Consider the following 13,997-nt stretch of genomic DNA (forward strand, 5'->3'; position numbering starts at 1 on the left):
AAATATCTTGTCTAGGTTGAAGGAAGAGAACAAGGTTCTTTTTTATTTTAAAGTGTGAGGAAACGCTATTTACTAATTTTTTTTGCCGTGAATACTAGGTGACCTAATTCACCTAGCTAACAATGGCTCACTGATCTGTTAGGTCAATGCTTCAGCTCATCAACTGACGTCACAAAAGAACGGTAACCTTTCGGTTTTCTAACAAAAATAACAATATATTCTTTTCTTATGCAAAAAAAAAAAAAAACAACAACAAGAAAACAAGTCATAGTTCTTATAAATTTTTAATATTATTAAAAAAGAAAAAATAAATTAAAATGGATATGACACATACTCATATGTTTACGACAATCAGAAACAATCATTTTTTCAACCTCATGTCTGGTACACAGGACAAGAAGGGTTGACGCACTTATATCGATTGATTTCACCTAAAATGCAAATTTCATCATACTTCTTTTACAAATTAGGATCGGTTCAGCTAAAACGTAAGTTGCGAGTTGACTGAACGCTAGCGTTGTTAAACTTAAGGTCAGCGATCCTAGACGAATATAAATCAAGGTCATTACCTCGACTATGAGTAACCTTCAAAACTATGTTCATATGGCTGTATATTGAGAATAATTGTGCGTCAACCTCAAATCTTGACAAAGAATAATATCATGCATGTATACAATATAGGGGGTGCTGTATGTTGACAACATTTCCGCATTGACAGGACCACGCACTCCATGGAATGATGGAAATAATAAAGAGACGCCCAGCGTCATAGAAAGTCCACGAAATAAATAAAACAACATATACAGTAACGTTAGTACATGGAATTGCTATAAGTTTTGTAACATTTCTTTCAAGAGAACATCGATGTCCATGTTTCCGTTGATATGCTTGCAGAAGAGATTTTCGATCATTTTGCAGTTAATGCCATAAAGAGCTGGGAGACAGAGCAGGACCCGGCTGTAATGGAGGTGGTCAGTTGGGCGGGTGGAACGGGCGTGTTCCTGTAAGAGCTGCTGGATGAGGGAGTTGAGTTGTTCTACCTGATCTGGTCTGTCCAACCCCACATAGCCTGAAACATAATAAAGAGAATGTTCATTAACGAACGTGACCATGACAGCGAATTGATTTTTAATCGGGTGTGCGATTTAAACTCAACAATAAGGTCAGCAACACTAGCCGAATTAATATCGCTACTGGTTACAACGAGATGTACTTGAAGTCCTGTTTACGCCAGCAAGGATAGTCACGCCGGGGTTGTTTATTGATGAAATCAGGAAAATGTCGGTCAGGATTATTTATATCTGCGTCAGAGCAGCCATTGACAAAACGGAATTACGAGAGTTGTGGCTAACTCACCACAAGGTTACATGTTCTGATTTTACTGAATATAAGGTAGTAGAGAGTTATATATATATACAGTTTAAGCCTTTAACACCTCATACATGGGAGTGGTAAGCACGAAAACTCCGACTTTAGCTTCGTCATAATTGGCAGGGTATCAAATTCCATTAACAAAAAGGCAAGGCGAGTTCTTTGTCCACCGTTTTACTCGTCATTTGATATACCCGTCTTCGTCCAACATGAGGTATTTACGTCAAGGGCAAATAATGAGTGGTATTCAATAAACTTTTTGTTCCCAAAATATTGAAGGGCAAAGTAATCTTTAAACCGGATAGATATTTACACTTGAATGTTTTCTGAATTACATGCCAATCATCTATTCGTAGCACTAAAGATATCTTTGTTCAAGATAACCTTGTTGCAGAACAAAAGCCACCTGTCTTTTTATAGGGATATTTAAAGATTGCCATCTCTAATGAAAGGTACAAGGTTGTCATGAAAAAACGAAAAAGGTCAGGCACGCAAGGAGAAATCTCCAAGAAACCAATCAGAAGTGAATCTTTATTCAGCGTGAATTTGTTTACGGGGAAAACATATTTTTGACTCCCGAGTAAATTCATTGACACCGGGGCGATGGCTTTTGATGGTAATGGGTCTGAAGGCCGACAATAGCTTTTTCTCAGCAGGGCCCCAGAAGTCGGTGATCAGGACATCGACATTTGCTAAGCTCACCAGTAATTACTGTTAGGACCAGGGCTGGGGATGTCGAGGGCTGTGGGCCGAGTGCCAATAATTACAACCTTCTTTCCAATTGTTAATTTTAGCCATTGTGTTCGCGGTTTGGCCTTTGTCGGGTCATGGACTGATTTTGAACCCGAATTCGGACTGAAGAATTTTGATGGACTTAAATGATACTATGCAAATTGGTTTCCCTATTTCATGATATTTAGAGTCAATTGATTTCAGATTACTTTTTTCAGGGGTTGAACAAGCGGTCATTATTACCGATATCAGGCGTGGTCACTCGACGGTCAGTTTTCGGACAAAATAAACAAAGGTTCTTTATAAAGTAGAGCATTGCTGACCTTATCGAAAACCATTAGATAAACTTCAAAATATATACTGACCGATTTAAACACAATCAAAGGTATAGCAACTCACCAGAATTAAACAAAACTGCCATTCTGAGGAAAGCGTACTCTTTTTGATCCAGATTCATGGTTTGGCACTTGCGGATGAAGCCCTGAAGATTTTCCACCGATTTCATGGTGGGCTGGCTGGGCGGGGGGTCGCCGCTGGACTCCTCCGACTGCTGCTCGGAATGAATGGGGGTCACAGCGAACTGAAAGTTACTCTCTGACATGTACAGTAGCAGAAGCCGTGTCCATGAGTTCAGAATCAATGTCACTTTGTCATTGTGGGAGAGGTTGACAAATTCCGGAATGGATTTTGCAAATTGGATGATTTTCACAAGCCAGTCCGATACCCGCGACCCCACGGGATACATGTTTTTCTTGGCGAGGGTTACGGGCGTCGTCCCCGTCACATGGAATCTAACACAACTCTCGCTGTCGCCATGTTCGCTGCCCGAGTCTGGAGATTTGGGGGAATTCGTTTGATTGTTTTTTCCAACACACAGTAGGTTCCTCAATAAAGAGAACCCGCCATTGTCCTTGTCCTCACCGCTAGGAGTATTATTTTCTTCTTCCTTGATCACTTTGCAAGACAGGTCAATGGGCTCGTCTTGACAAATTTCTGTGGAACTAGATGAAGCAGGCGAGACTGAATGCCGGGGCGATAGGGAGGGGTGTGGTGAAGGCATCAGGCGAGGTGATGGCATATGATGAGGGGATGAGCGATGAGGCGACGAGATTATAGGACACTGTGGAGAAAACTGACGTGAAAATGGAACCTCCTGAGAAATCTGGAACGACTGCGGTGACCCGATGGGTGAAGTCCGAGACGGAATGTTCAGAAATGAGCTAGGACTGTGGGGACTCCGCCGGGGAGACGAGGCGCAGTGGGGTGGACTGAGTTGATAAGGAGACTTCCTGTGTGAGGTCAGATGGGAGTAGGCAGCTGGGACTTTCCCCAGTAACACACTTTGTAAAGTGTTGCTCTGTTTTGTTTCACAGTCCATTACTGGAGCGGAGGTATTTGATTGTAACAAGTTTGGCTGATTCGGTGTAGAATCCAATTGGTAAAATAAATTATGTCTGGGCATGAGTCTCTGCATTTTGTGAGGTTCGTATGCCACGGGAGGACATGCACAGATTGACCCTCGGTCGTAGCACTGAGACATAGTTCCAACAGTCAAGTCTGTAAAAGAAGAATCAGAACGTTATATAATGCTCTACAACTCAGAAAAATTGAGAACAGCGAGTTCAGGTTTCTGCCTGCGTGCAGTCACTCAACACTGGCCACTCTCGAGTTTTAAATCGGTGACCTACTAGTCTACAAATTAAAACGTTACTTCAACAAAGCCATTGTCTGGTTTAACAGGAAAAGGCTATTTTAAGAACGTGGATATTTAACAAAGTCATTAGTTTGCCTTAAATAAAATAAAAACAAAAAATGTAATGACTGTGTCAGCCAGAAAGCTTTTGAATTAATTAAGGCTTAATATGTTTGAGAATATGCGGTCAAATAAAAAAAAATTATAAATTAGATATAAAAAATAAAGATGTTATTGAAAAAAATAAAATTTTGAGACTCGATGTAATAAAAAAAATTGAAAAAAAAAAAATGAAAAAAAAAAATTAAAAAGTTTTCAGTTTAATTAAAATTTTTATATTAATTAAATCTTAAAAATTATACTTACCAAACATTTAAGAATGTTAAATAAATCCTAATTCCATATGAAATAAAAAGGAAACTTTTTTCAATATCAATAACAATTATATAAACGTTTTCTGTAGTGTAATCCACTACCCAACCGTCGCTGGCGCTGTCAATATCGTAAATGACGAGCTGAAGATATTCTCTGTGTTTATAACGTCATAAAGTGCACTCGCCCTACTCCCATTCGCCCTCCGATGACCTTGGATTCCAGTACAACTTCCTTGAATAGGATATAATCCGACTACACCCTCGAAGATACGTCTCATAAATATTACTAAATTATCAATAAATACTTGGCCTTTATGATTTTTAGGAAATAATAGAAAAACCATACACAGATTTAAAGATGAAATATGAAAATAGTGCGCTGTATTACAAACTGAATCAGTGCTTTTGGTTCGAGATTATGTTTCTTCCGATGACGTAGGTAACCTTGAATGATTAACAAAGTGCGAATAGCTGACCCAATTCCAGAAATAACCATGTCAGTATGAAAAATGAAGGTTAATCCACATTACTTTAAAAACTTATAAGCTGGGATAGATTTACTACCTTTATATCTTAGATTTAAAAAAGAAAGATACCGTGAACGTGTCATATTTATTTGTTGTTTTTTTTTTTTAACTCTCCTTAAATAACTTTTCTTTGGTAGCCTATTACGCAAATGACTATGTAATTATGTTTATTGTTCAAGGCTTATTTTCCCCTGTAAATAAGATTGTTTATGCAACCGTGACCACGGCCCATCCTAGATAAATTCTCTCCGTGTTAAAATATTAAGGGAATTGTTTACAAGGCCTCAAACCAAAAGTCGGTCAGATGACCTGCGTTGACTCTTTGCGCACAAGATTAATAACAAACAGAGTCAATAACGGGCGTAAACAAAGGAGTCAACTACCGTCTGAACAAAGATTTGAAAATAGCTTTTTTATTCCCAACTTTCACGATTTCCTATCAACAAAAACAAATGAGTACCGAAATGTTATAAATAACTCATGTAAATAGAGAATATGTCGATATTACAAATGTAAATATAAATATATGTTTGGCTATATATCTGAATAGACATATAACAGGAAATAAGTGTTGTAATTCTTTATTGAAAAAATAATCTTGATTTGAAAATTAAAGGAAACTCAAAATACTCTTTTTAGCAGCAAAGGAGAATTTGTTACTTCTGTTCATGTAGAAAGGGAAAGAACTCACGTTCGTTATTATGTCGTAAAATGTGAAATTACTACACATAACCATCGCAATCTAAGAAAGATAACTGTAAAATATAATCTAACTAATTCTATCAGGAACTGTGATGGAATCTCTGCAGAGAACAAGACCATAGGCCCGCTCCCAGTTTGTGCACTCATACCCGTTCCACATATCTATACTATACTTCTTCGTTTTCAATTGCTATTTTTATAGTTTGTGATAAAGCTACGTTTATTTTAATCTAACAAATCATGAATCTTACAAACTACTGTAATCTAAAGCTTTTGCAGTAAAAATATATGCTAAAAGGAGAAAACAATACAATTCTACTCTGCTCACAATACTCAATTAATGGTAGGAAAAGTTCAAATTTCTTCATTTATCTGTTCGAATCCGACACTGAGAAAACGTCGAACAAGTTAAAAGAAATCTATTGTTTTCGTTGTCCTTGCGCAATGAAAATGTCTCCTTTTTAAGTCGTGAATCGATTGTCCAGAACAAGTTTAGCTTTTTTTAAAAAGCTTACCGTCTTTAGAACAAACCTTAAACAGCAATTTATTAGTTATCAAAGACAGTTTAATTCTTTTTATATTAATGTCACATTCCTCTACATAGCATGGCGAGTGGAACATTTTATGTCATGTGTCGTTTAAGCCTTCGTGTCTAAAATTGAGAACTGCGTACCCGAGCTTGTAAGTTGAGATCGACTATAGGGTAAAAGCGATCTTAGGTAGGGTCGTAGACTCGTATTATTTTTATAAAATCAAAGTTATCCCACTGTATTTATCTATCTAAGGTGCAAATAACTTCTCCGATATTAGGCATACAGCATCAATTTTGTTTATTTTGTATAAATATTTAAATAAACAATGCTAAAAGAAAAACAAATAATTTCAATAGATATTATAGAATGTTACTTTCAAAAAGTTGGACCTGAAAACCAAAGGCTGAATTTCATTCATAGCAATTTTGTATTGATTTTTCGTTTTCTCACTTTTTAAGATTTGAAATCTACGAAATTTGTTAAGTCGTACATAAAAAAGATCATCAGAAAATTATCTCCCTTGCGCCGAACAGTATTTCAACCAATGAAATAAATGTAAATTTTCACATCATGTATTTTCTACCAATCACAAAGGAAAGGAAGTGCACAACCCGGAGACTGTAAATTATTTCAACTCTTTATACCGTCTTTCAAGGGAGACGGTAATAAAGTAACTCAGAATTAGAATTTCATTGATACACAGTTGCGAATTTTATTTTTTTCCAAAAACATTTAGGCGACAAGAGGGATGAAGGAGACTCAGATGGATATGCAATGTTTTTTTCATCATACAACCGGCTTTCAAAAATGGTGAATATTAGAAAGAACAAAACATCATTTACCATTGTCCTGATGTAACGCCAATTGCTTGGTTATGAAGATGGAAGCATGCATCTTTAGAGATTTCCGGAAATTTTCTTAGAGAGCCGTGGTTTGGCCATAGAAAATCGTGGTTTTTGCGTAGAGTGACGTAAAATCGTAATTTCGACATAGGATGTTCTGGTTTTGGTCATAGAGAGTCATACTTTGGACCAAGCAAGTGCATGTATGTCGTAATTGGTCATAGAGGATCATAATTTGGCCATAGAGAGCCTTGACGTGCTTTGTTTGGGAACCAGCTTGACACATGATATTTGTGAAAGGAGTCCTTTTTGACGACCCAATTTCCATGAAGAATACGAACAACACATGTTGAAACATATTCAAAAATTGTCCGGTGGAATGCCAGGTATTACCAGCATTTGCTTTAAACTGCAGTCTTTGTTAGATATTGTCTTTGGTTCCCAGAAAAGGCGATGCCATAATATAAATGTAATAATATATAATGCATGTGATAGATAACGCTAATCAATCACATAGAAGTAAGCAACATTCATTTTCTTCATTTAAAAATTCTAAAAATAAACCGAATTCATGGATTACTGAGAATAATAGTAACTATAGAATTAAAAACTGGTATGTATAGCTTATTAACAAATGTCAAATAAACAACAGACTAGAACGAGAGTCCATCAAGTTGTTAAACTTTTGGAGAGTAGTACAATTGCATTAGAATTATTCCCAGTTAATAAATTGAAGTGATCTGTATACATGTATGTCCATATAAGCTGGAAACTTTTAACTATACAAGAGTCCTTAACAAATCATTACACCATCGTATGGTTACAATGAACCTTTTTTCTACGTCTCTATAAATTAAACTGCATAACACTTCTGATAAGTCTGATTTAGTCAATGAAACCGCATCTATTGCAAACATCTCAAAGAAAATCTGTATCTTGGATGCACGTTAAGATTTTTAGAAGACACACAACTCGTAATTTTGAAAATTCAGGTTAAATATGGACTTAAAGTGTCAGCTTGTCATCTGCATTGAAACACTAGATTTCATATGTTTAATTCCTGTTTTTGTAGCAGAGTCACGTGAAAGTTATTCAATGTGTAATGGCTTGTATTCCTCTGAACCACAAATTCTCGGTGCAGGAACCATTCTACTATCCAACTGCAAATAATTCATTCTAGTAAAGCAATACCGCCACTATTCCGCAAAGATGTCCAATAGGCAAAAGTATGCTCCACTCCATTCTGGACTTGAATGAACTATATACCATGATCAGCAGTGTTTTTGTCCAGTAGGAAGTAAAAAGTGCGAGTTGGTAATGCTTAAACTAGTGGTGCTGCTTGCATTTAATAGGTACTGATCAATCATCATTTTAATTTGAATCTGGACTTGTTGATGAATCTATATCTTGGTTATTTTCTGGGCATGGTAGTTAAAAAGTGGTATGATATGTATCCACGGTATCAATATCGCATTTGATGATAGTGAATTGCCCAAAAGGAACTTATTATTAGTAGTGAAGGAATTTTATTCAAGAAAATTACTTTTGTTACTTTTGTATAGATATGTCTACACAATGTGCGAAGACACAGAGACACAGAATCCAGGTCAAAAAAGTTGAAGTCAACACTATCAGCAGTGTAGGGTGAAAATTTAACTAAAAGTTACTTCATCTGATCCGGAATTCAAACAATTTATCATTAGCAAAGGCGTGTACTTTGATGGAATTGTTATGGACGCTTATGTCTGCACATAAATTCAAACGACTCAATCAAATGTCCTGATTTCTCTAGAAAAGAAAACAGAGGCATCCTTAACTCTTTAACACTTACATATCCTCTGGTTATGATTTTTTAAAATCGCGTAAATGTCAACGTATGTTAGCTTGCTCCACTCAGCATACCCTTTTTACTATTTGATATCAATGTACATTTGTATGTATCTGCAGAAATAGTCTTTAAACTTACATTCAATTTTATCCGAACTGTGTTGGAAATATCGTAGAGAGTCATGGTTTAGTCATAAACAGCCGTGTTTTGGCCTTCGAGAGCCGTGGTTTGCTTTGTTGGCAAACCAGCGTTATACGTGCAATTTGAAAAATGAGCCCGTTTAGATTCCTTATTAGGGTAACACCGGTGTCATATAATATTTTGAACCCCGCGATATATTGAACCCGGGTTCAAAATATCGCTGCGATATATTGAACCCCCCCATAAAATATTGAACCCAGGTTCAATATTTTATGGCCGCGATATTTTGAACCCCACCCTCTATTTTTCATTGCTTTTGGAGAGGGGGTTCAAAATATTATGGCCGCGATATTTTGAACCCCCCTCTATTTTTCCAATTCCCATTGGAGAGGAGGTTCAAAATATTATGGCCGCGATATTTTGAACCCCCCTCTATTTTTCATTGGTATTGGAGAGGGGGTTCTAAATATTATGGCTGCGATATATTGAACCCCACCCTCTATTTTTCCAATTCCCATTTGAGAGGGGGTTCAAAATATTATGGCCGCGATATTTTAAACCCCCTACCTTTTTCCAATTCCCATTGGAGAGGGGGTTCAAAATATTATGGCGGCGATATTTTGAACCCCCCTCTATTTTTCATTGGTATTGGAGAGGGGGTTCAAAATATTATGGCTGCGATATATTGAACCCCCTACCTTTTTCCAATTCCCATTGGAGAGGGGGTTCAAAATATTATGGCCGCGATATTTTGAACCCCCCTCTATTTTTCATTGGTATTGGAGAGGGGGTTCAAAATATTATGGCTGCGATATATTGAACCCCCTACCTTTTTCCAATTCCCATTGTATAAGGGGGTTCAAAATATTTAATGGCCGCGATATTTTGAACCCCGCCCTCTATTTTTCATTGCTTTTGGAGAGGGGGTTCAAAATATTTTATGGCCGCGATATTTTGAACCCCCCTCTATTTTTCCAATTCCCATTGGAGAGGGGGTTCAAAATATTATGGCCGCGATATTTTGAACCCCCCTCTATTTTTCCAATTCCCATTGGAGAGGGGGTTCAAAATATTATGGCAGCGATATTTTGAACCCCCCTCTATTTTTCATTGGTATTGGAGAGGGGGTTCAAAATATTATGGCTGCGATATATTGAACCCCCTACCTTTTTCCAATTCCCATTGGAGAGGGGGTTCAAAATATTATGGCTGCGATATTTTGAACCCCCCTCTATTTTTCATTGGTATTGGAGAGGGGGTTCAAAATACTATGGCTGCGATATATTGAACCCCCTACCTTTTTCCAATTCCCATTGGAAAGGGGGTTCAAAATATTATGGCCGCGATATTTTGAACCCACCTCTATTTTTCATTGGTATTGGAGAGGGGGTTCAAAATATTATGGCTGCGATATATTGAACCCCTTACCTTTTTCCAATTCCCATTGGAGAGGGGGTTCAAAATATAATGGCCGCGATATTTTGAACCCCCCTCTATTTTTCATTGCTATTGGAGAGGGGGTTCAAAATATTATGGCCGCGATATATTGAACCCCCTACCTATTTCCAATTCCCACTGGATAGGGGGTTCAAAATATTATGGCTGCGATATATTGAACCCCCCTCTATTTTTCGTTGCTATTGGAGAGGGGGTTCAAAATATTATGGCTGCGATATTTTGAACCCCCTACTTCTTTCCAATTCCCATTAGATAGGAGGTTCAAAATATTATGGCCGCGATATTTCGACACCCCCTACCTATTTCCGATTCCCATTGGAGAGGGGGTTCAAAATATTATGGCTGCGATATTTTGAACCCCCTTCTATTTTTCATTGCTATTGGAGAGGGGGTTCAAAATATTATGGCTGCTCTATTTTTCATAGGTATTGGAGAGGGGGTTCAAAATATTATGGCAGCGATATTTTGACACCCCTACCTATTTCCGATTCCCATTGGAGAGGGGGGTCAAAATATTATGGCTGCGATATTTTGAACCCCCTTCTATTTTTCATTGCTATTGGAGAGGGGGTTCAAAATATTATGGCTGCGATATATTGAACCTCCTACCTATTTCTGATTCCCATTGGAGAGGGGGTTCAAAATATTATGGCTGCGATATTTTGAACCCCCTTCTATTTTTCATTGCTTTTGGAGAGGGGGTTCAAAATATTATGGCTGCGATATATATTCAACCCCCCACCTAATTTAGATTCCCTTTGGAAAGGGGATCAATGTATTATGCCTGTGATATATTGAATTGTTGAAACATGTAAGAACTCATTCTCTGGTAGTGTACATTCATCTTTGTTGAAATTGGATGGACCACATTGCTTAGTATAAATTATGAAAAAAATATGGTTCCTTTAAACTGTATCTAAATGCTACTAAATTGTCAAGATACTGTATAGGGAAATATTAGCCCCTGTTTAATTTTCGCCCCTTATGCCCTTGTTGTCAACGGGCTAATTTACAACTATGTACTAAATTCAAATGTTTCTAATCATCTTTCTTTAAAGACAACTGCTTCTGGGCGAATTCAAGATGGGGTGAAACTGTTTGCAATACCCTGGTAGTAGAAGGGCAAAAATTAAACAGGGCAAAAATAACCCTGTATACAGTATAATTTGTGTGGAGTGTATACGCAGTACACAGGTGTTAGCCCCCTTTTGACTATCATTTAGAGTAACCTCCAAGGATACCCTATTTTCTTGGTAACAAAAAGAATCACCAAAAACAATATGATTTTCATTCATAATATGTTTTATTACAGACTGACAATAAAAGCACAATTATACCCCCTCCCCAAAAAAATTGAATTCTGTATATGCATGAAGTAAAGATTTGGGGGGGAGGGGGGTCAAAAGCAATAAAAGAAGGGGGGCATTATTATTTATAATTAAATTTCACAGCCATTAAATTTTGAAACCCCTAGATCTCTAATAGCCAGTGATAAGAAGGGTTTTCAATATATCGCTGCCATAATATTTTGAACCCCCTCTCCAAAGGGAATTGGAAATAAAGAGGGGGTTCAATATATCGCAGCCATAATATTTTGAACCCCCTCTCCAAAAGCAATGAAAAATAGAGGGGGGTTCAAAATATCGCGGCCATAATATTTTGAACCTCCTCTCCAAAGGTAATTGGAAATAAATAGGGGGTTCAATATATCGCAGCCATAATATTTTGAACCCCCTCTCCAAAAGCAATGAAAAATAGAGGGGGTTTCAAAATATTGCGGCCATAATATTTTGAACCTCCTCTCCAAAGGTAATTGGAAATAAGGAGGGGGTTCAAAATATCGCAGCCATAATATTCTGAACCACCTCTCCAAAAGCAATGAAAAATAGATGGGGGTTCAAAATATCGCTGCCATAATATTTTGAACCCCCTCTCCAAATTAAATTGGAAACATTACAGGGTTAAATATATCGCAGCCATAAAATTTTGAACCCCCTCTCCAAAGGAAATTGGAAACAGTAGGGGGTTCAATATATTGCGGCCATAATATTTGAAACCCCCTCTCCAATAGGAATTGGAAATAGGTAGGGGGTTCAATATATTGCAGCCATAATATTTTGAACCCCCTCTCCAAAGGGAATTGGAAACAATAATATTTTGAACCCCCTCTCCAATAGCAAAAAAAAAAAAATAGATGGGGGTTCAAAATATCGCGGCCATGATATTTTGAACCCCTTCTCCAATGGGAATTGGAAATAGGTAGGGGGTTCAAAATATCGCAGCCATAATTGTTTGAACCCCCTCTCCAAAGGGAATTGGAAATAGGTAGGGGGTTCAATATATCGCGGCCATAATATTTTGAACCCCCTCTCCAAATTAAATTGGAAACATTACAGGGTTCAATATATCGCGTCCATAATATTTTGAACCCCCTCTCCAAAGGAAATTGGAAACAGTAGGAGGTTCAATATATCGCAGCCATCATATTTTGAACCCCCTCTCCAATGGGAATTGGAAATAGGTAGGGGGTTCAAAATATCGCAGCCATAATATTTTGAACCCCCTCTCCAAAGGGAATTGGAAATAATAATATTTTGAACCCCCTCTCCAAAAGCAAAAAAAAATAGAGGGGGATTCAATATATCGCGGCCATAATATTTTGAACCCCTTCTCCAAAGGGAATTGGAAATAGGTAGGGGGTTCAATATATCGCAGCCATAATATTTTAAACCCCCTCTCCAAAGAAAATTGGAAACAGTAAGGGGTTCAATATATCGCGGCCATAATATTTTGAACCCCCTCTCCAAGAGCAATGAAAATTCGAGAGGGTTTCAAAATATCGCTGCCATAATATTTTGAACCTGGGGTTCAATATTTTATGGGGGGGTTCAATATATCGCAGCGATATTTTGAACCCGGGTTCATTATATCGCATAATATATTGAACCCGGGTTCAATATTTCGCGGTATCAAAATATTATATGACACCGGCTCTGTTATATCTGGCGGTAGTCTTTTCTGATCAATGCTAGCATCAGTTAACCATGATAGCCTTTGTTTTATATACTATCCGGTTCCTAGAAATGGGGGTCATTCATACATGTATAACTACAGAAAGTCAGTAATCTCCTTCATAGAGGTAATCAGCATTCATCACCTTCAATTAGAAATTCAGGAAAACGTATTATTGGATGCAAGTCTACTGTGAATAAAAGCGACTGTAGAATATTATGTCCAACTGAAAACAAGTGTCGAATAAACCATAGACAAAAACTAGATTCCACCAATTTGTAACGTCGAAACTTTGGATTTACTCGAAGAATGTATCAAAATCATTCCATTTAAGCAGATAGCAGTGAACTGTTTATGTCCATATACGCGGGAAACTTTAAACTGCACATTAGTCAATACTAAATAATACCACCATTGTATATAGTAGATATAAATGCGTCTTCTACTTGTCCATAAACTTTACTGCAAACACGCCTTAGAAGTCTGATGTATACACTGAAATTGAAGAACTAGTTCTGGTGTGTACTTTGACCTACCTTGACGATCCAGAACCCATAGATTTGTAGACGGTTTCACTCCAAGGTCAGACCTGGACATACATGTAGTAGTTACCCTTCTAGATTGAACACCAGCTTTCTAAAGTTTGACTCCTAGTCCTTGTTTTAGTGTCATGCAAGTAAAAAATTTTAATGTATTGTCACTGTCATTTATTTGAACTGTTTGCACTAATTCCTTCGTCGTAATGCAATACCGCCACTGTTTTGTAAGAGCTCTCTACGACAGC

The 13,997-nt window shown here is 37.3% G+C and overlaps 1 protein-coding gene across 1 annotated transcript; it reads right to left on the reverse strand.

Annotated features, from left to right (window-relative positions):
- Nucleotides 1–265: 265 nt before the first annotated feature.
- Nucleotides 266–4,322, reverse strand: LOC128189378 (nuclear receptor subfamily 0 group B member 1-like). The gene is made up of 3 exons (XM_052860964.1): nt 4,163–4,322; nt 2,503–3,660; nt 266–1,069 (listed from the first exon to the last, which is right to left on the reverse strand). Exons 1-3 carry the CDS (start codon nt 4,167–4,169, stop codon nt 828–830), a joined length of 1,407 nt encoding a protein of 468 aa, XP_052716924.1. The 5' UTR covers nt 4,170–4,322; the 3' UTR covers nt 266–827.
- Between the last annotated feature and the right edge of the window lie 9,675 nt (nt 4,323–13,997).

This window comes from Crassostrea angulata, chromosome 6 (assembly GCF_025612915.1).
Source record: "Crassostrea angulata isolate pt1a10 chromosome 6, ASM2561291v2, whole genome shotgun sequence".
Lineage (NCBI taxonomy): Eukaryota > Metazoa > Mollusca > Bivalvia > Ostreida > Ostreidae > Magallana > Magallana angulata.

Bases quoted from the DNA above. Each gene is read 5' to 3' on its own strand.
- LOC128189378 (XM_052860964.1), bottom strand. The intron at 1,070-2,502 runs GTGAGTTGCTAT...ATTATGTTTCAG, and splicing joins GGCAGTTTTGTTTAATTCTG to GCTATGTGGGGTTGGACAGA.